Raw genomic sequence first — 24,574 nt, forward strand, 5'->3', positions numbered from 1 at the left:
AATACAAAAATGCGCAAATAAAATAAGAATAGAAAATTAGAAAACCATTATAAGAAAATTAAAACTGCGGAGTATTTTTAATCTTGTGAAAATATCAAGTAAAATTTATTTGATTTATTGTTTGTAATATTCCACACATCGTTTATAATAAAAATAAATATTAATAATAGAGTAACTTTTAAAATTAGTTTTTGTTCATAGTATAGATTTTTTATTAACTATTATTTATTTTAACTCAAATTTAAAACGATTCTGTTGTTTAGAATGTTCGCAATTAAGGACATTCGAAAAGAAAACTAAGTAATGATGTCAATATTTATTAAATGAAAAGTTATTATTCTTATTTATTATTATTTCAAATTATTCTTGTGTTATATTCTTAAGATAAAAAAACGTAATTTAAAAAAGAAATTTTAGAAAAAAATTAAATATTAATTTGAATAAAAAATATCAAGAAATATAAAAACCATTAACCGTTAATTAAGTTTACAGAGTAGCATTTTAAAATACATATATCAAAACAACGAAGCAAAACTAAGTCACTAATTTATACTTCAATACTAAATCAATAAGAAGTTGCGTTTTTGTTTGATATCATTTTTTTATAACATAAATAGTTTATAACATAAAATTTTTTTATAACATAAATAGTTTATAACATAAAATCGCAATCTGACAATATACAAGAAGTTTGGAAGTATAAAAATCTCTTTCGTTGAAGTAGTTTCATAACTGTGATACTAATTCAAACATTTTTTGACGAAAGAATTATGTAACAAATAAAAAAAGATATAAAAAAGAAAAAGCTTTTTATGAGTATCGCCTTTAGCAATTTTCATGATCGCGCTCGCCGACGTTATCTCGAGCGCACATAATCACGCCCGATGAAAACATATTCTAATTTTACGAGCGCGATATACACGCTTGACGATTTTCTTCATCGCAAGCCCTGATATTTTAAGTAAATTCTGATGAGATCAAGAATAGGATCATCACAATTATCTTCCCACTGATAACATGTAATTCAGAGCAACCTGCTGCAATATACATCTGCCTTGCAGAATATGCTTTTCGAATTGAAAGCTGCCAAAGTTAACTCTGACATAAAATAGTCCCCTATCTTGGTTAAGTAAAGGCTAGAGATGTTGTCTTGATAAAAATATTTATTTTTTTAAAACTTTTTTTTGTGATCTGATTCACTCCCAACAAGGCTGCAAGTAAACAATATTAAGTTGGGGGCTAATTAAAGAAAAAATAAAGTTATAGAGCAAGGAAATGGTTGACAGAAGACTTGAAGAGTTGTAGGTTGTAAGAGTCAGGAAAACATGAAGATAGGAGAAAGCTCTAAAGGGTTAAAGTGTGGGGAAAAAAACTAGACAAATTAAAGTTTTTAGAGCATGCAAGGACAGATAGAGTAAACGATTGAGACTTTGTTGAATGACAAGTCAAGCAAGAATGAGTTGATGGAACTAGAGATGAAAGCTCTTTTAAGCAGCAACCATGATAATACTTGTAGAAAAGAGAAAGAGATGCAATTTTACGACAATAGAAAGAGCGGCTCAAGCATGGCAGATATAATGGGTCCAACTAACGGGTGATGCGGAAGTTATCGGTCAAATCCTAATTTCATTGTTTGAGCATAATAATTAGTTTTTGTGGTTTTATGCGTAGGCATAAACGTTCTATAAAATATAAACTTTATTATTTGAAACACAATTATTTAAAATGAGGTTAAATGCAGCTGAACGAGAATCTTTTCGAAAGCAACTAAAAATGTTTTTTGTAAATAAACCTAACATATATAAAAAAAAAAATCGTAAATCATTTTGAAAAGGAAGGATTTGCTCAAAGTACAATATATGATAACCTAAAAAGACTTGAAACTGTTCAATCATTTTCTGATAGAAAGCACCCTGGTTGTCCGACATCCTGGGCTAGAGAAAAGAAAGTTGAATTAACGAGACTTGTCAACAATCAAAAAGAGGTCAGTCAGAAAAATAGGTATTAAATTCGGTGTAAATCAATCGACAATTGGTCGTCAGTTAAAAAAAAATGAATATTAAATATAGAATACGTGAAAAGACTCCAAAATACACTATAGAACAACAAATAAAGGCAAAGAAAAGAAGCAGGGAACTAGTTAACCAACTCTATAACACAAAATTGCTTCTAGTCATCGATGACGGAAAATACTTTTGTTTTGCAAGGGACAACATGCCTGGAAATTCTGTATACTACACAAACAAAAAAAGACATGCCCAGAAAGTGTTCGTTTTATAGGAAAAGAGAAATTTCCAAAAAAATTATTAATGTGGATAGCCATATCTGACCGTGGTATGTCCGAGCCATTGTTTCGCACTTCCAAGGCTGTAGCAATCAATTCATCAATCTATATTGATGAATGTTTAGAAAAACGACTTCTTCAATTTATTCACAAGTATCATGGAGACTTTAACTATTTATTTTGGCCAGATTTAGCAAGTTCTCATTATTCTAAAGATTCTCTAAATTGGATGGAACAATATGTCTATTACGTTGATAAAGAATCCAATCCCCCAAATGTGCCTCAAGCACAACCAATTGAAAATTTTTGGAGACATTTGGCACAGAAGGTTTACGAGGGAGATTGGCAAGCTTCAACAGAGCAAGTTTTGATTGATCGCATTAAACTAAAACTACAAGAAATTGATTTAAACTTTTTACAGTCACAAATGAAAGGCGTCAGAGCAAAATTGAGATCAATTGCAGATGGTGGTGCTTTATAAAAAATAATATATTTTTATTAAAAGATAAATGCTTTATTTAAAAAAAATATAATAGTAGTTTGTTTTTTTATTTATAAATAAGTTATTGACGTTTTTATTTTGTCCGATAACTTCCGCATCACCCGTTATGTTTATAATGTGTTTTTGGACCTTCTCTAAAAGAGAAAGAGCATCATTAAAAGTTCCACCTTAAATATGACAGCAATATAACATACAGACAAATAAGAGATTTGTAGAGATAAAGAATAGAACCAGAAGTAAGAAAATGGTGAGCATGTTAAAGAGAAGCAACTTTAGTGGATGCTAATTTAGCAATCAATTGTGAATATGGTTTCCATTAATAGGTCAGTAGTAAATGATAATCCAAGAAGACATAATAGAAAGACTTAGTAAGAGGGTTGCTATTCATATATAATATTAATACAAAAATATTGAAAGTATTGTGATAGTTGTTTGCAGTAAATAACTGAGTTTTGTTGGAATAAATATTTACAAGCTACTGTGAGCCCAGTGAAGCTACTGTAAAGCCAGATTCAAGATTGACTGCCTGTTCTAAGCAATTAAAAAGAGAAGACTTTATTTTAAGATAGGAGCATAAGGTTGAGTCATCAGCATAAAGATCTACTTTAGATGTAAGGTTGTCGAGAAGATCATTAATGTAAATAAGAAACAAAACAGGACCAAAGATAGAACTTTGAGGCACCCCAAAAGTCACAGAAATGAATTAGAGTGTTGGCCTTCAAAGATAACTTTAATAAAGTGGTTTGAAAGAAACAGTTTGATAATTTAAAAAACTTTCCTAGATACACCATATGAAACAAGTTTATGGAGAAGACCAGCATGTCAAACTTTTTTGAAAGCCTTAGATGTCAAGAGCAATAGCCCTAGCCTCTCCACTTCCATCTAATGCACAATAAAAATTTTCAGTCACAGCAGTTAGCAAGTAAGCCATAGAGCAAGATGATCGAAAACTGTATTGATTGTTTGAAATAAAGTTGTTTGAATCAAGATGGGATATAAGAAATTTGTTTATCAAAGACTCAAAGACTTTGCTAAAAACAGAAAGAAGACTGATCAGAATGTTCACCAGAGTTTTTGAAAATTGGAACAACAGATGTCATTTTCCAGCAGGCAGGAAAACAAGACTTAGTCAAGTACTTGCTAAAATGTTTAACGAGAAAATTAATGATAGTTCTGGAGAACAAGTCTGTAAGACTATGACAGGAAGGTTGTCTGGACCACAAGCCATAGAAGAGTTTAATCGAGATATGACTTAAGCAACAGAAGCTAGAGTGATTTGAAAGCCTGGCAATGGGAAAAGGTAATAAGATCAATCAAATTAGAAGAAAAATTCTTTGCAAATAGCACTTCCTTATCCTTGGAAGAAGTAATAAGATCAATCCCATGAATCAGAGACGGAATGTTAAACCTACCCTTGTTGAAGATTTTTTAAAAGACTTTGGAGCCTAACTTAAATAAAATGAGAATAACGGAGCTTAGCATCAGACAGCACCTTTTGACATCGATTTTATGTAATAATGAATAACTGCTCTCAAGAGTTGTTTTTTTGAAAAAGATGAATGAAATAGAATGAGGTATGACTTGGAACAGACGAGAAGGAATAAAAGCTTCCATTCCTGTATGAATTCAGGAGGTTACATAGGAGGCGCATTTATCAGCTGAAAGAGAAAAGACGTCAGCCCAAAGACCACAAAAAGACTTTTACTCAGCTTTAGTGTAGTATAAAGTAGTGTGATGATAGGGTGAGTCCTAAAAAGAAGTACAAGATAAAAGATTTATAGAGATTATTGCATGGTCAGAACCACCAAAGGGACAAATAGGAGACACTGAACACAAGCTAGGATCAGAAACAAGACATAAATTAAGGAGTGAAGGTAAATGTTTAGGCTGTCTCAAGGTAAATGATTAGATTGTCAGGAAAATGAGTCACAAAGTTAAAGATCTGAATAAGAGATCAAGAAATGGAAACATTATGGGCTTTAGTGCCAGCTGGGTCAGTGACAATACAGCCAAGCCATTCAGAGTAATGAGCATTAAAGTCACCAATAACAATTTTGGTAGAGGGGTAAAGAGAGAGGAGATGGTCTATTTGATCAGAAAATACATCTAAAAGAAGAAGTAGAGAAAATAATCTTAGGAAGGAGAATGATAAAGAACAAAGAGAAAGGTGATAGAGTAAAGAGGTGCTAGCAGAAGCACATAAAAGTATGGTCAAAAGATTTGAACCTGATTTCACGATAAATACTTGAATTAATGTGTATTTTTAGCAGATATCACTGCATCCTGCAACTGTCTTCTGGTAAACCTTTTACGCAAAATCTTTTGGGAAAAGCAGAAAATATTTCTGTTATAAAATAATTTACTTTACATACCTCACATATTGTCTTCCTTATTCCATTTTTTATTCTAAACGCAGCTGCACTCACATCTTCAAAAGTCACTTCAATTGGTTCATCACTTTCAACATGTTTGTGATTTTTTGCCTTATGATGTCTGTCTTCATCATGAGAATGTTTAACTACATCACAGTATTCAGCTTTATTGTGATCATATGACATTTTTCTAAAAGTATAAATTCAAAGTAAAAAACAACAAACAAAAATAATTTAAGTGATCTTAATGTAAAGATGGATTTATGATTAACATTTTATTTTATTTATTTAAGATAGATTTTTGTTTATTGTGCAGAATTTGACTAAGAATTTAATTATAAAACATCCCAGGTAAAATTTTGAAAGCAACTTGATAATGTAAGATAAATAGCATAGTTCCTGATTGACTTTTTCAGATTTTCATGATATATACACCTCCTATGTTTTATGGAAAAAGAGTTCCCTTAAAATTACAAATTGATAACTCTGAGAAATAATCCATAAAGTATGTCACGCTAAATGTAACTTTTAAATAGAAGTAGGAGATTATCAGCTCTCTTGCAAAAAGATTTTTAAATAAATCTCCATGCAAGAGTACAAATGATCTCTTATTTCTGTTAAAAAGTTAGAATTATTGTGACATTTTTAGCATTTTTAAGTTATAGCTATTAAATGGCAAACTTATTATCAATTTTAAAAGTATTTGATTTTTAAAGCTGTATAAATAAAAAACTACCCTGAATACTTAAAAATCAATATGATGGTAGTAATCTACCTTAGTATCTACCTTCTTAATACTTTTAGAAAAATAAAAGTTTATTAAAATAAAATACTTTTTTTTAGCCTTTTTTTTTTTAGATTTTAAATTTCAAAATTAAAAAAAAAAAAAGATAACACTTTGAAAATAATATTTTGATATTAATAAAGCGAATAAAGGTGGAATAAATAAGCAAAAGTTAAAATTTTATTATTTTGTGAAAATATTGGTTGTAGACATAATTTCTGATCAATTTTGCAACAATGGATTACCAATTATAGATGCTAGATTCTCCTAAGCAAGCTTTAAAAATTAAAACTAAGATCATTAGACTAAAAATTGATCATTTGTACAGCAAATTTAAAACTTGAAATTTTCTTTGAAAAATCTCAATTACAAAAAGAAAACATTAAAATAAGATCGCTGTTCTCAAAATAACAGTTTAATAATCCTTTTTGTTGAATATTTCCAAGTTTAGTGAAATATGTTTAGAAATTTGATAGGTTCTTGCTGATTGACAAACAGAGTATTTACTTTTGCTAAAATATTTTTAACAGGAAGTCAATATTAAGTCAGCCTACTTCATTAATAGTTGCATTACCAGTTGTAAAACATGTATCATCTGATATCTTTTATTTCTAGCTTCCCATCATTATATAGAACCCAAAAAAATTTGTCATTCTGATAAAAAGTTCTTAAACTCTCCAAAGGAAACTAAACCAAAAAAACTGAAAGCTTTCTTTAGAAGCCTTTAGTTTATTTACTTTTTTAACCATTGATTTCGGTACAGAAAAGTATTCTGTTGTTTGTTGGATTATCCAATTACTTAGAGTTTATGCTAATTGCTTTACTTTTTTATTTCTGTTTGATATGGCAATTTTTCCTTAATGACATCACAAAATAAATATTGGTCTTATGATTTTTTTAATACTAATTTCTTATTAAACAACTTCACTATTGAAAATTCCAAAATAATTTGAAACCGGTGTTTCTCGAGAACTTAAGACCACCTTTTTTTTACCATAACTGGGCCTGTCTCAAATAGAAACTGATTTAAATGATGAACAGCTTTAAATTCTGTATCTTCTATTGACAATTATGGAATAAATTGAAATGTTTGTTGTACTGGTGTCATCATCAGTGTTCTTGTTAATAGCAATTACCAATAACTTTAACTTTTTTACAACAAGAAACAGAGTTTTCAGCCTAGGCACAACTTCATTCTTAAAGCAGATTTTTTATTGATTATTCAAAGGGATTCTTAAAAAACAATATATATATATATATACATATATATATATATATATATATATATATATATATATATATATATATATATATATATATATATATATATATATATATATATATTTGTGATGAGGTAAGATTGTTAACTACTACTTACTCAATGCTTTAGTTTTATGCACTTGGGTCACAACGATCCTTGAGTGACTCATAACATGTTAGCAACATCTTTTTATAATAAAAACATGTAGAGCTATAGTAAAATATGTCATATCTTTAAGCAAGCAGCTTTTTCATTTTTCAGTGAAGCTTCAAACGACTTTATCACCAACCATTTGATTAAGCAAAGTTATATGACAATTAAGGTTTAGTGAAGCTCTATTATAATATTTTTAGTTGCTTATATTATTACTTTTTAATTTTAAGTATATGTTATTATTTTATCTGAGTATAAAAATATTTATAATTTATTTTTTTTTTTTTTTTTTTTTTTTTTAAACATCTTCGCTTTTAACAAGGCTGCAAGCAGCCACTAATTAAAGTTGGAAGTTACTGAAAGAGAAAAGATGAAGATTGTAGAGCAAGATAACGATTGACGGACGATTTAAAAGATTGCGAATTATATGAATCAGGAAAGCAAGATGAAGGAAGCGAATTCCAAAGAGCTGATGTTCGAGGAAAAAAACTAGACGAATAAGCGTTTTTGGAGCACTTAGGAACAGTCACAGAAAAAGGATGACACTTAATTGAATGACGAGTAACACGAGAATGAATTTTAGTAGATGGCACAAGAGACGCTAGCTCTTTAGAGCAGCGCCCGTTATAGTATTTGTAGAAAAGAGAAAGAGAAGCAACATTACGACGATGTGATAATGGTTAGAGGTTGGCTGCAAGAGCAGGTCCAACAATGTTTACAATGCGTTTTTGCACCTTGTCTAAAAGAGAAAGGGCATCATTAGAAGATCCGCCCCAGATATGGCAACAGTATTCCATACAAGGCCGGATTTGAGATTTATAGAGATAGAGAATAGAATCCGAAGTAAGAAAAAGACGAGCTCGATAAAGAGATGCAACCTTAGCAGATGCTAATATTGCAACTGATTTGATATATGGTTTCCAAGAAAGATTGGAAGTAAGAGTTAATCCTAGAAGATGAAGAGTAGGTGACTCATCGAGTACATCACTGTTCATAAATATAGGAAGATCTAAATTATTGCGATAACGATTGGCTGAAAAAAATTGAGTTTTATCTGAATTAAAGTTCACCAGCCACTGTGAGCCCTATGCTGTAGCAGAAGTGAGATCCTTTTCAAGCTCAAATGCCCCTCCAAGCAATCAGAAGGTGTTGGTTTCTTATCACGACAAGAATAAATGGTAGTATCATCAGCAAACAATGCTACCTTAGATGTGAGAATATCTGGAAGATCGTTAATGTAAATTAAAAAGAGTATAGGGCCAAGGATAGAACCTTGAGAAACCCCTGAAGTTACAGAATAAGAAGAAGAGTGTTGTCCATCGAGGACAACTTTTATGCTACGATTGGAAAGGAAGGATTCAATGATCTTAAAGATGTTGCCGGATACACCATAAGAAGAAAGCTTATGGAGAAGACCAGCATGCCAAACTTTATCAAAAGAGTTTGAAATATCAAGAGCGATGGCCTTAACCTCTCCACCTTTATCTAATGCACGATAAAACCTGTCAGTTATTACTGTTAGCAAATCAGCTGTAGAACGAGAAGATCGAAATCCATATTGATAGTCAGAAAGTAAGTTATTAGATTCAAGATGAGAAATTAAGTGTTTGTTAATTAAAGATTCAAAAACCTTGCTTATAATAGGAAGAAGACTTATGGGACGGTAGTTAGACGAATCGGATCGCTCTCCAGAATTTTTGAAGATAGGGATAACAGATGCCGCTTTCCAGCAGGCTGGAAAGCAAGACTCTGATAAGCACTTGTTGAATAGTTTTGAGAGTATAGACGACAGCTCCGGAGAACACTTCTGCAAGACAATAACAGGTATGTTGTCCAGGCCACAAGCTGTAGAAGAGTCTAAGCAGGAAATCACTTTAGATACAGATGATGGAGTGATATGAATTATAGATTTGCCCTTATTATTGATATTATTAAAGATTCTCCAGAAGTCACGAGAGCCTAATTATTGAGATGAGATACGAGATTTCATGAACTGAGAATAGCGGGTTTTGGCGTTAGACAAAACCTTTTTACAATTGTTTCTAGCAGTAATAAACAGACGTCTGTTTTCTGGAGAATTGTTTTGCTGATAAATATGGAAGTAACAGTTTTGATTGGCAATCGCAGCAGCACAGTGTGAAGAAAACCATGGAGGAGTGTGAGGCTTTACCTGGATTCGTCGAGAGGGAATAAAAGATTCCATGCCAGCCTGAATCCACGAAGTTATGTAAGAAGCACATTTGTCGACAGGAAGACGAAAGATATCTACCCAAGGGCCATCACGAAGAAAATCTCGGAAAGAATCCCAGTCAGCTTTACTGTAGTTGTAAGAGGTTCGATAATAGGGGGATTCAGGTGATGAAGAAGAACGAGATATTAGATTTTAGAGAGATCAAACTGTGATCAGAAGAACCTAAGGGTGAATGTGGAGAAACTGAGCACTAACTAGGATCAGAAACAAGACATAAGTCGAGTAGAGAAGGTAAATGATTCGGGTTGTCTGGAAAGCGAGTTGGAAAGTTGACTATTTGAGTTAGGGATTGAGAAAGGCAAAAGTTGTGGGCTTTAATGCCTGCTGAATCACTGACACTTGAGCCAAGCCATTCAGAGTGGTGAGCATTAAAGTCACCAACAACAACTATATTAGCTGATGGATAAAAAGAGAGGGCTTGGTCAATATGATCAGAAATCACGTCCAAAAGTCTGCAGTCTTGAGATGAAGGAGAGCGATATAGAACAAAGAGAAAGGCAATAGAGTGAAGTGGTGCTAAACGAAAGCACATAAAAGAATTGTCTGTGGATTCAAACCTAGTTTCACGATAAATGGTAGAATTCTTACGAATGTAAATGCCCAGGCCAAGCATGTGACTATTGGAGTCTTTGCGAATTAGAGGAAGATAACCATCAACACTAAGATCACAAGATGAGACACCCGAACTCAAATTAGTCTCATAAAGAGCAAGTAGGTCTGGTGAAATTTGCAAGAGATAAGACTCAACAGAAGAAAAGTTACTTCGAAGACCACGAATATTAGTGAATGATAGATTTAGAGAACTTGTGATGATGATGGTTTTTTGTGTTTTATAGTTTTTGGTACTTTATTCATTTTAAATTAGATTGAAGAACTTGACTCAAAGCATAGATAGTACTCAGAACACTGTTTAATAGCCCAAGCAATTGCCTCATTACTACTAATAAACCCTAAGCCGTAACAAAGGGCTCCAAAAGTGGCCTCCGCAATGCACACCAAAAGTACAAACAGGGACACCATCCATGCGCAACATGGCACTGTTAAATACTTTGATATTTTTCAGCTGTTGATGGAATCAGCCTCTCTGAGAGCTACCACAGAGTTCGGGAAACCTGACTTCTAGCCGGCCTCAGAACCATAAAACTGAGTTTTAGAGCTGTACCCTCATTAGGAGATAATAGAATAGGAGATAATAGAATGAGTTGCCTAGTCATAAAAACAGAGACACAAGCAAAACCCATGCATTGAGTCAAGAAGATCCAGCATTCAACATCCTTAACTAGAAACAATGTATTAATATACATCTGCGCCAGCCTAATAGATGAGGAAGGGGTGCGAGGCTGGTCAACAGATAGAATCTGTTTACCCCTTAAGTCTTTGCCTAGGAGGCCTTCTACAAGACAGTAGCTGGGTGCATTTAACATCAGACCAAGATGAGTATTTTTATCGAGACACCATCTCTAGCCTTTACTCAACCAAGAGCCCCAAAGCAGGGGGTGTTTTAAATCGGAGTTGGCATCTCCTAGCCTTTGCCTAAAAAGGCGTATCCTACAAGGCAGCAGGACATGAAGCAGATTGTACTGGGTTACATGTTACCAGTAGCAGGAAAACCTGATCTGACTTTGGCAGGAAAACCTGATCTGACTTTGGCAGGAAAACCTGATCTTTAGCAGGAAAACCTGACTTTAGCAGGAAAACCTGATCTGACTTTAAATTTATTAAAACTATAGAAATTTAGACATTTATTAAAACTATAGAAATGTATTTGCATTGTATTCAATAGTTAAAAATAAAGATTATATTATAAAATGAAATGATATTTCCCCACTACTTTTTCTAGCCACACATAAAAAAGATAAACTTTGAGTTTCATTTTATAATTCTTAATTTCAAGAAAAAAACAACTAACTTTTACTTTTAAATATCTGTTTTAGAGATACTGAGTATTAAGTAAAATCAAAATGGCAGATTTTGAGCTCCAAAATTATATTTTGATAGATAGATAATTTTTGCATTTCTTCTTCCTTATATTGATGATACATTCTTTAAAATTTACTGCGCAAATGGTCAATTTTTGGTCTTTAAATGAACCTAACTTTAATGTTTTAATGCCAGATGCTTACTTAGAAAAAGCTAACTTCTATAATTTTAAATCTATTGTTGTAAAATTGATCAGAAATGATGCCTGCAATTAATATTTTCTATGAACAACATGATTTTCACTTTCCCTTATGTCCTCATATATTCCACCTTTATTCCCATTATTAAAACACTATTTTTAAGTGCGTCTTTTTCATCTTGAAATCTAAAATGACTGTAAAAAAATTTTTTTTAATAAACTTTTATTTTTTTGAAAATTGAGGGAGAATACTACCATATTATTAATGGCAGTAATCGATTGGAATTCTTAAATTTTCAATTGCTATTACTCGAGACTGATTAGTGCTATTAAATTGACATTTTGAGTCACTAATGACCCTGTTGAAATAAGTCATAAGTCAAGCCATTAACCATATATATTTTTTTTGTTATTCACCTCCTCAAGGCCGAGAAGGCCACTACAGATGAGGAGGCTACTTAATAGTGGTTATAACCCTCTCTTAACTCTATAACTCCGAAACACGAACCTTGAGGAACAAGGCCGCTGCGCGGAGAAACAAGTTGAGACGGTACTACCAGGGACAAGGTGGGGATAGAACTCGGAATCTCTCGCTTATGAAGCGAGCGCTACACCACTACACCACTACCGATATATATATATATATATATATATATATATATATATATATATATATATATATATATATATAAATTGTTGCATTTGGGAGTACGGAAGGTAAAAAAGGATTCTTTTGCCAATAAATACGTCACTTTTAATTACTTATGACTTTCATCCAACATTTCCGTGTTGTCAGAAAGTTAAAACCATTAATTTAATTACAAATTATTTGTTCTTTAAAAAAAACCACAAAAACGCAAATTTAATTGACCAGAATGGTTTTAAAAACATTCTGAATGTTTTAATAATATAAACAAAGTTTTTATTTATATATTTTTTAATAAAATGTTTTTATTTTTATTTTTTTTTACTGTAAATCATGCACAGAGTGTTGCTACATCGACTATCTTACATCGACTATCTTACATCGACTATCTACATCGACTATCTTTTGTTGTTATTTTCGGTTTACTTTAACAGCTAATTTATTTTACCAAAATTATTAATAAATCTTTTATAATAAAAACGTTATTACTTATTTTAAGTTATAATATTTATTAATATGCAAATTTTATTTGTAACTTTAAGATAAACAGCAAGAATGTACATAAAGAGTTTTTGAATAACGAAAATAAATTAATAAAATAATTTATTAAACATATTGAACAATCTTAAATGGAGAATAACCGACGTCAATTAAAAATTTTAAAAAAAGTTTTTTTCAATTTTTGAATAAATGATCTTGCTTGTTAATGACGACACATTTTTTCACATTAAAAAATCGATCTTAATTCTTAATTCATTAACTTAATTAATTTCCTTGTCGTGCGTACTAATTGCATTTTTTACTAGTCTAGCGCAACACTTTAAATCTGAGACTGATTTAATTTTTTTTTTTTTTTACCATGATCTTAAGAACATTTGGGCATTTTAAACCAATTGGGAAACTGCGTTATACGCGGTGCCATCAGGCTGGCTAACACCCTGATATATTTAGAACTCTTAAATCTATATTTTAGACGTATTTTAACTAGGTCTCATATCTAGACTTTGTTACGTTACACGTTTTTTGGTCAATAATTCAAGCGCAATACTTCACAAGTTTGTATAAACCCACAAGCAAAAATGTATATAAAATTTCAAACTTTCTTATGATGTTCATTAAAATATTAGGTATGTCAAGTAGCTTAAGCCAATGATGTATATAGTTGCACTTTCAGTGCAATATATGCGTACACTGTCTGACTAAACTCCATGCTTTTCTCTTTCTTTATATATAGATCTTATCTCTATATATAGATCTATATACATGGTATTCTCTCTATACATATATTAATGTACATATAAAAAAAAAGATTATATGGATATAGGTTACAATGTTATATATCATTAGGTTTTTACGTAACACTTTTTATGTCGCATTACGTTATAATGTTACGTCTCAGTTACATAAAAATAACGGACATTTTGCACGTAATGTTACGATGTTACTTATTGTTACATAAAATGTTACGTCTCGGTTAAGTGAAAATAACTGACATTTTACACGTAACGTAACAAATCCTGTTTACGTTACAATACGTAACATAACTTTAAAATGTTATAGGAGTATATATGTATATATATATATATATACAGTATGTCAAAAAAGTCTATCACCCCCTGTTGTTTTTTCAATAAAAACAAAATTTAATATGCTTAAATTTAGATTTTTGACCTTAATTTTTTTTTTATATTGAATTTATATCAAAAAACATTTTTATAACAAGAAATTAATATTCCTATACTTAAAGCAAAAATTATCCACTAAATTAGAAAAAGAGTAAGTCAAAAAAGTGTATCACCCCCTTATGATTTTTTAACTTTTCTGTTGTTTAAATTAGTAAAATTGCAGAAAATAAGCCAAAAACAATCAAATTTGGTTGATAGAAGTTATTCTAACTAATTTTTTAGCAAAGTTTGTTTTCTTTTTAGGTTCTTAATAAGAAAATTATGGCGAAAAGATATGAAATTCATGAATCAGTAAAAAAACTGATCCTGAGACACTATAAAAGTGGAAAAGGATTATAGAATATAAAACTATTTCTAAAATAGTCCATATTAAGCCTAATAGTGTAGGAAATATCATTAGAAAATATAAAAAAATGAGTACTGTTAAAAATTTGCCAAGAAAAGGACGCCCAGCTAAGACTACCCAACGCATTGATAGAGAAATTATTCGAAAAGTTGAATAAGATCGAGGATTATCTGCACCAAAGCTTGCAAAAGATTTACAAACAGATCATGGTATAACTGTAAATCCTCAAACTGTTCGCAATCGCTTGAAAAATCGAGGTTTTGTAGGTAGAGTTGCTCCAAAAAAGCCTTTTTTGAGTAAAAAGAATCAAAAGAAAAGATTGGCTAAGAAACATTCAAATTGGACTAATGACCAATGGCAAAAAGTTTTATGGTCCGATGAAACAAAAATATGTTTGTTTGGTTCTGATGGTATCATACGCAAATGGAGAAAAAATGGTGAACGCCTAAATCCTAAATGTATGAGACCAACTGTCAAGCATGGGGGAGGTGACATTAAGCTTTATTATAAAATTTCAATATAATATATACTTCTAACTTATTTTTTCCTCTTATCATAGGTCAAATGATGGTTTGGGGTTCATTTGCTTGGAGTGGTGTTGGCAAACTCGAATTTATTGATGGAATAATGACAAAAGAGGTTTATACTGACATTCTGAAGCGAAAACTGAGATCAAGCGCCAGAAGTGCTGGCTTATCTCGTAATTTTATCTTTCAACAGGATGGAGATCCTAAACACACATCAAAGTTAGCTACTGAGTGGTTAAAGAAAAACAGTATTAAGATGTTAGATTAGGTTCCTCAGTCACCAGACCTAAATCCCATTGAAAATTTATGGAATCTTTTTAAAATTAAAGTAGCTGATCAAAAACCATCCAGTTTGTCGCAATTATAGGCAATTCTCATTGAGTGGGAAAAATTTGACACACAATGGCTTAAAAACTTAGTAAATTCAATGCCTAAAAGATGTCTTGCAGTCATCAAGGCAAAAGGCGCACAAATAGACTATTAATTTTATATTAGCAAAATAATTATTTAAGGGGACACTTTTTTGACTTACACTTTTTTTAATTTAGTGGATAATTTTTGTTTTAAGTATAAGAATATTAACTTCTTGTAATAAAAATGTTTTTTGATATAAATTCAATATTTAAAAAAAAAATTTGGGTCAAAAATCTATATTTAAGCATATAAAAATTTGTTTTTATTGAAAAACCATCAGGGGGTGATAGACTTTTTTGACATACTGTATATATGTGTATATATATATATATATATATATATATATATATATATATATATATATATATATATATATATATATATAATATATATATATATATATATATATATATATATGATTATATATATAGAGATATATAATAAGTACCAATTAGACTTTCTTACAATACACAATTGAAGTTGAAAATGAGACAAAAACGCCTAACCTTCTTGATATGACCAGTATAAATAACACAATAGGAAAATATGAGTACAAAGTATATCGAAAAAAGGAAATCACTAACATTCAAATAAAACTGCATTCAAATCACGATTTGAATATTTTAACCGCTATATTTGAAGATTTCTCCACAGAACTTACTCCATCTTTAGTAAACATTATTTGCAAACCAAAATGAATTTTTTAACTGTCATGTTTATTGAAAATGGGTATAATGAAAAGCTATTGAGGAATATTACACACCAGTTTTATCAAAAAAGACAAAATTTTTTCATTAAAAATGCAGGTAAATAGGTGAATGCATCAACATCAGAGGAGCATTAACGAAAATAAACCTAATCAATCTGCATTAGCATTTCATAAAATCTTTTGCAAAGAAGATATTATCTGGGAAAAAAGAAGAACATTAAAAGTAAAAAATAAAAAGTTTGAAAGAAAAAATAGGGGGCACTAGAAATACAAAATAAAATAAGCTCTGCGAAATGGCAGGATTAATCTTAATGAAGGTCAATATATCAAAACAATTTTTTAGACACCATTTTTTGAATTTAAAAACAAAAGAAGTCAATTAACCAGTGACATCAATAGTAACAATTTTATATAAACTATAATGGTTAAAATTTTTTGCAATATTTTACAAGCTGATGATGCTGATATCCATAAACCAGCGAAAATATCTTATATAATAAGATTATTATTACTGAGAAAAACCGTATTTCTTGATGTTTAAAAATAATACATGTATATATATATATATATATATATATATACATAATATATATATATATATATATATATATATATATATATATATATATATATATATATATATATATATATATCTTTATATCTTTATATTTATATATATATATATATATATATATTTATATAAATATATATATATATATATATATATATATATATATATATATATATATATATATATATATATATATATACATATTTATATACTACTTTAGCTGTTTACTATAACTGGGCCTGTCTCAAATAGAAACTGATTTATATGGTGAACAACCTAACATGTTGTTTAGCTAGTTTAGTAATGGTTACAACCCTCTCTCAACTCGCTAACTCTGAAACATGAACGTTAAACAAGGTCACCGCGCTGTACTACCAGGACCATGGTGGGGATCGAACTAGGAACTTCTCACTTATGAGGGGAGCGCTTTACCACTACACCACTACCGCAAATACAGGCTTGGACAGGAATGGTGTGCAATCGAGCACTATTGCTGACCATGCAAATAATTTTATTTTTTGACAACTGTTTAGATGATTTTTAAACATTTTAGAAATGCGCTGAAAAAAAAACCATTTATTTTTTAAATTTAAAACTAGTTTAAACTTAAACTGGTAAAAAAGTTTAAAAAAATATAATAAAAAAAAATGATTCCACACAAAAAAGAAAATATATAAGCACTAAAATAAAACTCAAAAAAACTCAAAGCAAAAATTTATTTTTGTTATGTTTGAATTGCATTTAAAATAAATTACTTTAAAACTTATCTTCTGAAACATTTTATTAAAGTTACACAACACGCTTTCACAAATTACTTTTAATGATTGTTTAATAAATAAACAAATTTTATTTAAGCTATTAAAAAGTGGAAATTATAGCCTTAGAAACATGATATAGTAGCCCCCCTTGATTTTCAAATGGTCAAAACAGACTACTTTACAGCTGTATAACTTTTTTCTCACTTTCAACAAGTGCCTCATTTTTTCTAGAACTATTTTCTGGATAGTTCTCTCTTTAAAAAAGTGGTTTTTATTAACTTGTGTTAAATTATAAAAAAATTATGACCTCCTTAACTTTGGAAAAAATCCTAAAATTGTTAAAATATGCCAAAATGAAACTAACTGTAGCATTATTCTGTTCATCCACAAGTCAATACAGATAAGTTTTCTGATTAGCCACTTCCGTCTACAATAAATGGGCAAAATATAGGCAGCTTGCTGCAGTTTAGAACTTAAATATATCTAAAAGCAACATGTCCACTTGCCCAATTTTCAGCCATTTTGAGATGCTTTTAAATTTTTCTAACACTTTGTTTTGATCTAAGATTAGTACCATATAAGACCAATAGACCCAACTATCTGAAAATGTAAACGTTATAAACGTGTCGAATCCACTCCAAAAATGCCATCATTTTTAAATAACCCTATTTTTCAATCATCAACGGTTGAATGTGCTACTAGAAACCAGTGCCCCTCTAATCTGCCAACTGGCCTATGTGAAGGGTGCAACTAATTATAAGTCATTTCTTAATAAAAAGAAAGATAAGGTTAGTTGTCCTCTTCTTGATCTGGTCTTTATAGTAGATAGGGGCACAAATAAAGGGGGCAGTAACTTTTTAGAAACCTTCATTATGGTTCAAATAAAGGCCTCTAAATTAATTTAGATATTTACATACTTAATATCTGAATATCAAAATTAATTTCAGAATAAAACCATTACTTTGTTTAATTCTATTTTATTATAGGTAATCAGTGGTCTGTTTGTGGTCCGGACCACCCCCTACCCCACTCACTAAGGTAAGGGAGAGGGGAGGAGGGGGTTTGGGGTGGCACCAATCAAGGGGAAGGGGGCAACCAACTTAAAAAGATACAAGCATTCATTTACTAGCATGAAAAATACATGATTTATTTTCTAATGAAAATACAGTTAAGGCCATTAGATCTTATCTCTCTCTCTCTCTCTCTCTCTCTCTCTCTCTCTCTCTCTCTCTCTCTCTCTCTCTCTCTCTCTCTCTCTCTCTCTAAACCATTCCATTTCAACGAAAGATTTAATTCAACTTATTCATATTTAACTTAAAAGTAACTTGAAAAATTATTTTTTAAAAGTTTTTTTAGAAAGACATGGAAAAATAGTTTCATTTCTAATTTCTAGAAAAATAAATTCTAGAAAAATAATTAATTTCTAATTTCTAGAAAAATAAAAACACGAATTGTAAGTGGTCCATATATTTGATGTTTTCATAACTTCACTTTAAACAATAAAGAAAACTATAAGAAAACAAAGTTGTAAAACAGGCGCTATATTTAATCAAATAAAAAAATAGTAAAACTATTAGATAGCAGTACATAATAAACTTTTTTAGTTTGCAACATTTATGATTGTTTTAGTTTGTAACATAAATGATTTTTTGAGTTTGTAACATATATGATTTAAAATGTAGCAAAGTATAATACTTTTAAAAAAATACTTAAGTAAAAGTACACATTAAAAATATTAACTTAAAAAATAGAAATACACAAAAAAAAAACTACTCAATTATTGTAACTTGAGTAAATGTAATTCATTACTAAATTAATTGGTAATTAATTTTGAAAACCTCCTGAATTCTTTTTAAATTGTTAAATAAATTTTTAATGTCAAATATTTAGATTTATTACTTTAATTATAATACATTATTTATTTAACAACAACTGTAATAAATCAATTTTTAAATCACTTATGTTTAATCATTAATGATTAATAAAACTTTAATTAATTATAATGTGTTTTTGAAATTTTTCTAGAATATAATGTAAGATAGAATAAATGGAAGATAAAGCATTGATAAACAATTAAGATTAAACAGAGTACATTTTATATATTTTACATAAATCTAAAAAAGAATAAAATATCAGTTTTAAATAATTCTAAAATTATTTTTTTATTTTATTACAATTAAATAAGGATAAATTAAAATTGAATTATACCAAACATAATCAACAAATCAAATAAATTATGTTTAATTTATTATTTATTTATTATTGTTTTATACTCCATATATTTTATCTAAACTGGTTATTTTGTTGATTGTATTGATTGATTAAATCAATATTGATTCAATCAACTCAATACAATCAAAACAAAATAACCAATAAATTATATCAATCAACAAATTGAATAAATCAATATTGATTCAATCAAATCAATACAATCAAAACAAAATAACCAATATTGATTTGTCAAATCAATATAGGTTATTCTATTTTGATTGTATTAAGTTGATTGAATCAATATTAATTTAATCAATTAACAGATTGATCAAATCAATATTGAATCAATCAATTCAATACAATCAAAACAAAATAACCAACATTATTGGTTATTTTGTTTTGATTGTATTGAATTGATGGAATCAATATTGATTTAATCAATCAACACAATCAACAAAATAACCAATATTTATTATGTTGACCAATACTTAATCATTTATATCGAATTGTAATAAAATTAAAAAATCATTAATTTAATCATTTGATGAACAATGATTAAAAAAATTAATATTGTCAATATTATCGATCCTATCAATTTTTATTATTGGTTGCATCAATTTTTACGACACAACTACTTTAATCTTTAAAATACCATTTATTTTATAAAAATAACTAAAATTCATAATATCGTATACTGAAGCATTAAATAGCTGGTGATTTTTAATGTTAAACACTTACTTACTTTTAAGGTGGACCTTTAATATGACTTTATGGACTTTGAAGGAATAACTGCACTAATGATAGTAATACGGCTAAAAATTAGTCGGTTGCACTGACTAATAATAATTCGGTTATAACAATTAATCTTTATAACCGACTAATAACTAGTCGGTTAATAACTACTAACTAATAATAAGCCGGTTGCAACAACCGTATGATAAAAATAACTGTTATTATATGGTTGTTGTACAATAATTATTATTGTTATCATACGGTTTATCAAACGAACACTTATTTGCTTAATTCTAATCTTAGAACATAAAACTTATACCCAGTACACAGCCGTCCCTAGGCATACCGACAACCATATAAAATATCTTTATCATTTAAAACCTTGGGCGCCCAACACGTTTAGTCATTGACTTAATGGTTATTTCAGGTTGTGTACGTACACAAAGACCTTAGGTGCCGAGAAAAAAGTTTATTTTTCACGTTTTAGTGTTGCTTTTTTAAAAATCTCTTTAAATATATAATATATTTATTTACTTTTTTAGTCCATATAAAAAATGCTTTTTTTAAAAAATATTTTAATCGATGTATTTTTTAACGATTTCTATTATTTACACTAAACTAAAGTTTATTTTGAGAAGTTTATTTTAACAATTTCTTTTATTTACGCTAAAGTTTCTTTTTACGTTGTTTGTTTTTATTACTTTTTTTTAATAATTTCGATTATTAACATTAAACTCACATTTGCTTTGCGCGGAAAATAAAATAAATAAACTGAAAAGAAAGTAAGTTAATAAAATGTTGTGAAAAAAAGGGTTGCAAACTTTAATCAGAAGTGACCTTAATGATGAATAAAAAAATTTCATTATGAAGAGTTTATGTTTCCAGAAACGAAAACAAAGTTTTACAGTGTTAATTTGAATTTGAATATTTTTTTATTGAAAATGTTAAAAAACTGTCAGGTTCTCAGAGAAAAAAATTTGCCAAGGACTCTGAAGCAGCCTATAAGCTGATTTAAGTAAAGTGCCACCACTAACACATTCTTTACATTCTCCAAGTTCTTCATAGCCTTATGAATCAAACATTTTGTGTGATAGAAACTCCTTAAAAACATCTAGTGAGACCTCCACTCTGTCGCAATCTAACCAAAAGGAAGATAATGTGAGTAACCCTCTGTTGTATAGTTTAACTGCTTCAGCTAGTTATGCCACATGTAAATCAACTTCATCCTTGGACATTTGTAGCCAAAAATCTCAGGAAAGATCAAAGAAAAACAAAGAGCCTGAATGTAAATTAAAGCCTATAATAGTTGAAACAGATGTTTGTTTTACAATTACAAAAGATTTTTCGCACAGAAGTGACACTTGCAGAATCTTATCTAATGACACTTCCACTTGGGCGGAACGGCTGGCTGTAAGAGAGAGAAAGAGAATGCGTCAGCAAAATGAATCTAATAAACCCAACTTCAAAATCATATTTTGGGAATAAGGTTTCAACAAATGGATTGAAATAGTAATCAGGGTAAAAAATACATAAGCTGTCGATTAAGGTCTTATCCAACAAATTAACACAGAACGGTGTAGAAACATTTTTAAGAAAATAGTGTTAATGATTTTTTACTTCGCGGGCATAATATTGCATACCGTGAAGGTTCATCAAAGCTGTACACCAAAAGTAATAGGAGCTTCCTTGGTCTTATCCGATTACTAGGTCAATTTTGATCCAATTTTGATGGAGCATTTACGGCGAATTGAAGATGGAGAAACACGTTCACAAGTGCTAAGTGTCAATGTTAAAAATGAGGTCATTAACCTCTTTGCTTCGCATGTAAAAGAAGCTGTTGTGAACAAGGTAAAGTGTCGAAAGTATTTTTTAGTTATTATGGATTGAAATCCAGACCTTAATCAAAAAGGCCAAGCTTCTCCAACCATCCACTATTTTCATGAGGAAATTGAAGTAATAGTCATTGTCCAAGAAAGTTTTATAGGATATGCAGTGTGTGAGTTGACTGGAAAAGCTCATTCTAACCTTCTAATTGAAAAAATAAAGTCTTGTAGACTAGACCTAAACAACTGGAATGGTCAAGACTATGACAACGGGTCTAATACGGTTGCAATTCGAAAAGGTATTCAAGCTCGAATTTCAGCAGAATACCCACAAGGTTTAGTTACACTTTTTGGTTGCCACAGCTTGAACGTCGTTATATCATAGAATCTATACAACTTTTCTGCATCAATCAAGCGTTGGCCACTTCCCTAGCACAAAAGAGTCTTTCAAAAATAATGTTTTCTTGCCCCTAATTGACACAATTGAATCATTGAATCACAATATAATCAAACACTCCGACAAAAAAAGACCTTTTTACAAGTCTGTGGGCAGCACTTCGCATATTGCTGACAGTTTCAATGACAGTACCTAGCAGCGTACGTAGTTTCAGCAAGTTGATTGACATTGCTTGAATGTGTGTGTATATATATATATATATATATATATATATATATATATATATATATATATATATATATATATATATATATATATATATATATATATATCTTTATTGTAGAATGGTAGGTGGTGTAAGTATTAAAGTATTGGTTGCAGCACAAAAAGTTTATACACGTATTTAACGTCATAGTAAAAAAATAGTTCATATTTTAACCGGTAAACAGTAAGATTTATCATAAAAGTTGATTAAACAAAAGTTTTAAATCATGAAATTATCTACAAACTGAGTTTATCAAAACATCTAACAGCGAAAAACCGTTGATAAATCTTTGATAAACACCGCGATCAGTGGCGCACTTAGGGTAAATGGCGCCCTTGGCAAACACCGATCTTGCGCCCCCTTCCGACGATAAACTGAGAGAAGAAAACATAAAGTACATTGATGGATCAGAAAAAATTTGTCACCATTACTTCTTCTTAGGCCGCATGGAGGCCTACCAAATGAAGTGAATGATTATCACAATTCACAAATAATGCAATGTTCATTTTGTTCAGACTTCTTTGGTGAATGCCAGTCTTGCGTCTAGTTATAACAGCAGCATTATCATAGCAGTGTGACCTACAATCTTGTAAATTGCTTCAATATTTTTTGAACCAAGCTTACAGCGTTCTTATTTGAATAATTTTTTGCTTTTTTGCATAAAAGTTATAGCAAGTCTGCTACTTCTTTAGACGTAGTAAACTTTCTATAACTTTAAATCTTTTATTCAAAAGAAGTCGTGTTTGTGCTTGATTTTTGAAAAAATATCTAAAAAAGTTTGTTAGTTTTTTTCTACTTTTGTTGCCTTAAACAAGCTTCTTTTTTTGACTTGCAGCTCCACTTTCTTTCGTTTATAATGAACGTTTTATAGTTCTCAATTTTCAAATAATATTTCCTAAAGTATAAAAAACAATTATATATAACTTGCGTAAAAAATATTGTATTAACTCTTTTTTATGAGAATATGCTTTCCAAGACTTATATAATTTGAAAGTCCGCCTGTCTATTTTTCTATTGTTATACAGTTTGTAGCGAAAATTTTTTTGTCAAAACGGCTTGTAGCAAAAGAGTAGCAAAAATAATTAATCAGGAACCTTGATCAGCTTTTTTAAAAATCACGAAGTAAAATTTGATAACCATACGATTAAATAAATTTCATTTCAAAACTCATATATTATAAATTTCACTTCAATAAATTCATTATAAAATACTTAACATGTTTATTAACTTTACTTTGGGCGTTTGGATATTTCTTACTTCTATGTCTTTAATCCCCATATTTATATCTATGATAAAAAATTTTATTTTCATTTTCGCTTTTTTGCGCCCTTTCTCAGTTGGCGCCTATGGCGTGTGCCATGCTTGCCATACCCTAGTTTCGCCACTGACTAAGATTCATCAAATTCTTTAATTGTAGCATATACTGCAAATGCATTTGCTCAGACTTAGCATAAAGTAAATTTCTTATTGAGTAGAAATAAGAAACCATTTCTTAAATGCTGTTTAAATAAGCTTGCTGATCTTCCATGCGTTCAGCTCTTATAGACTCCTTTGCAATTAGACCATACTAGTTATGGTTTAATTGCAAAACATATATCACATGCAAACATTTTGCAGTGTTATCCTTTAGTTCTAATAAATATATATAATTACAATCTGACAGGACCAGGTAGAAAACAAAATGTCTTATCATCAAGCCCCTTCGTGAAATAGAGAAAAATAAAATAAAATTTTACAAGTTAAAATATTATACAAAAGAGTGAA

The 24,574-nt window shown here is 29.7% G+C and overlaps 1 protein-coding gene across 2 annotated transcripts in view; it reads right to left on the minus strand.

The window, feature by feature from the left end:
• LOC100211796 (L-threonine ammonia-lyase) overlaps window positions 1-20,471 on the minus strand; it is a 71,934-nt gene extending 51,463 nt beyond the window's left edge. Inside the window, exons 1-2 of one of the 2 annotated variants that reach the window (XM_065802537.1) lie at window positions 20,336-20,471; window positions 5,159-5,348 (exon numbers count right to left, since the gene is read on the minus strand). In XM_065802537.1, the coding sequence (XP_065658609.1) occupies window positions 5,159-5,344 (186 nt within the window). In that variant the 5' untranslated portion in view covers window positions 5,345-5,348; window positions 20,336-20,471. The remainder of the gene's footprint in view (window positions 1-5,158; window positions 5,349-20,335) is intronic. The other variant, XM_065802538.1, reaches the window with a different exon arrangement.
• Window positions 20,472-24,574: the final 4,103 nt, after the last annotated feature.

This window comes from Hydra vulgaris, chromosome 08 (assembly GCF_038396675.1).
Source record: "Hydra vulgaris chromosome 08, alternate assembly HydraT2T_AEP".
Classification (NCBI taxonomy): domain Eukaryota; kingdom Metazoa; phylum Cnidaria; class Hydrozoa; order Anthoathecata; family Hydridae; genus Hydra; species Hydra vulgaris.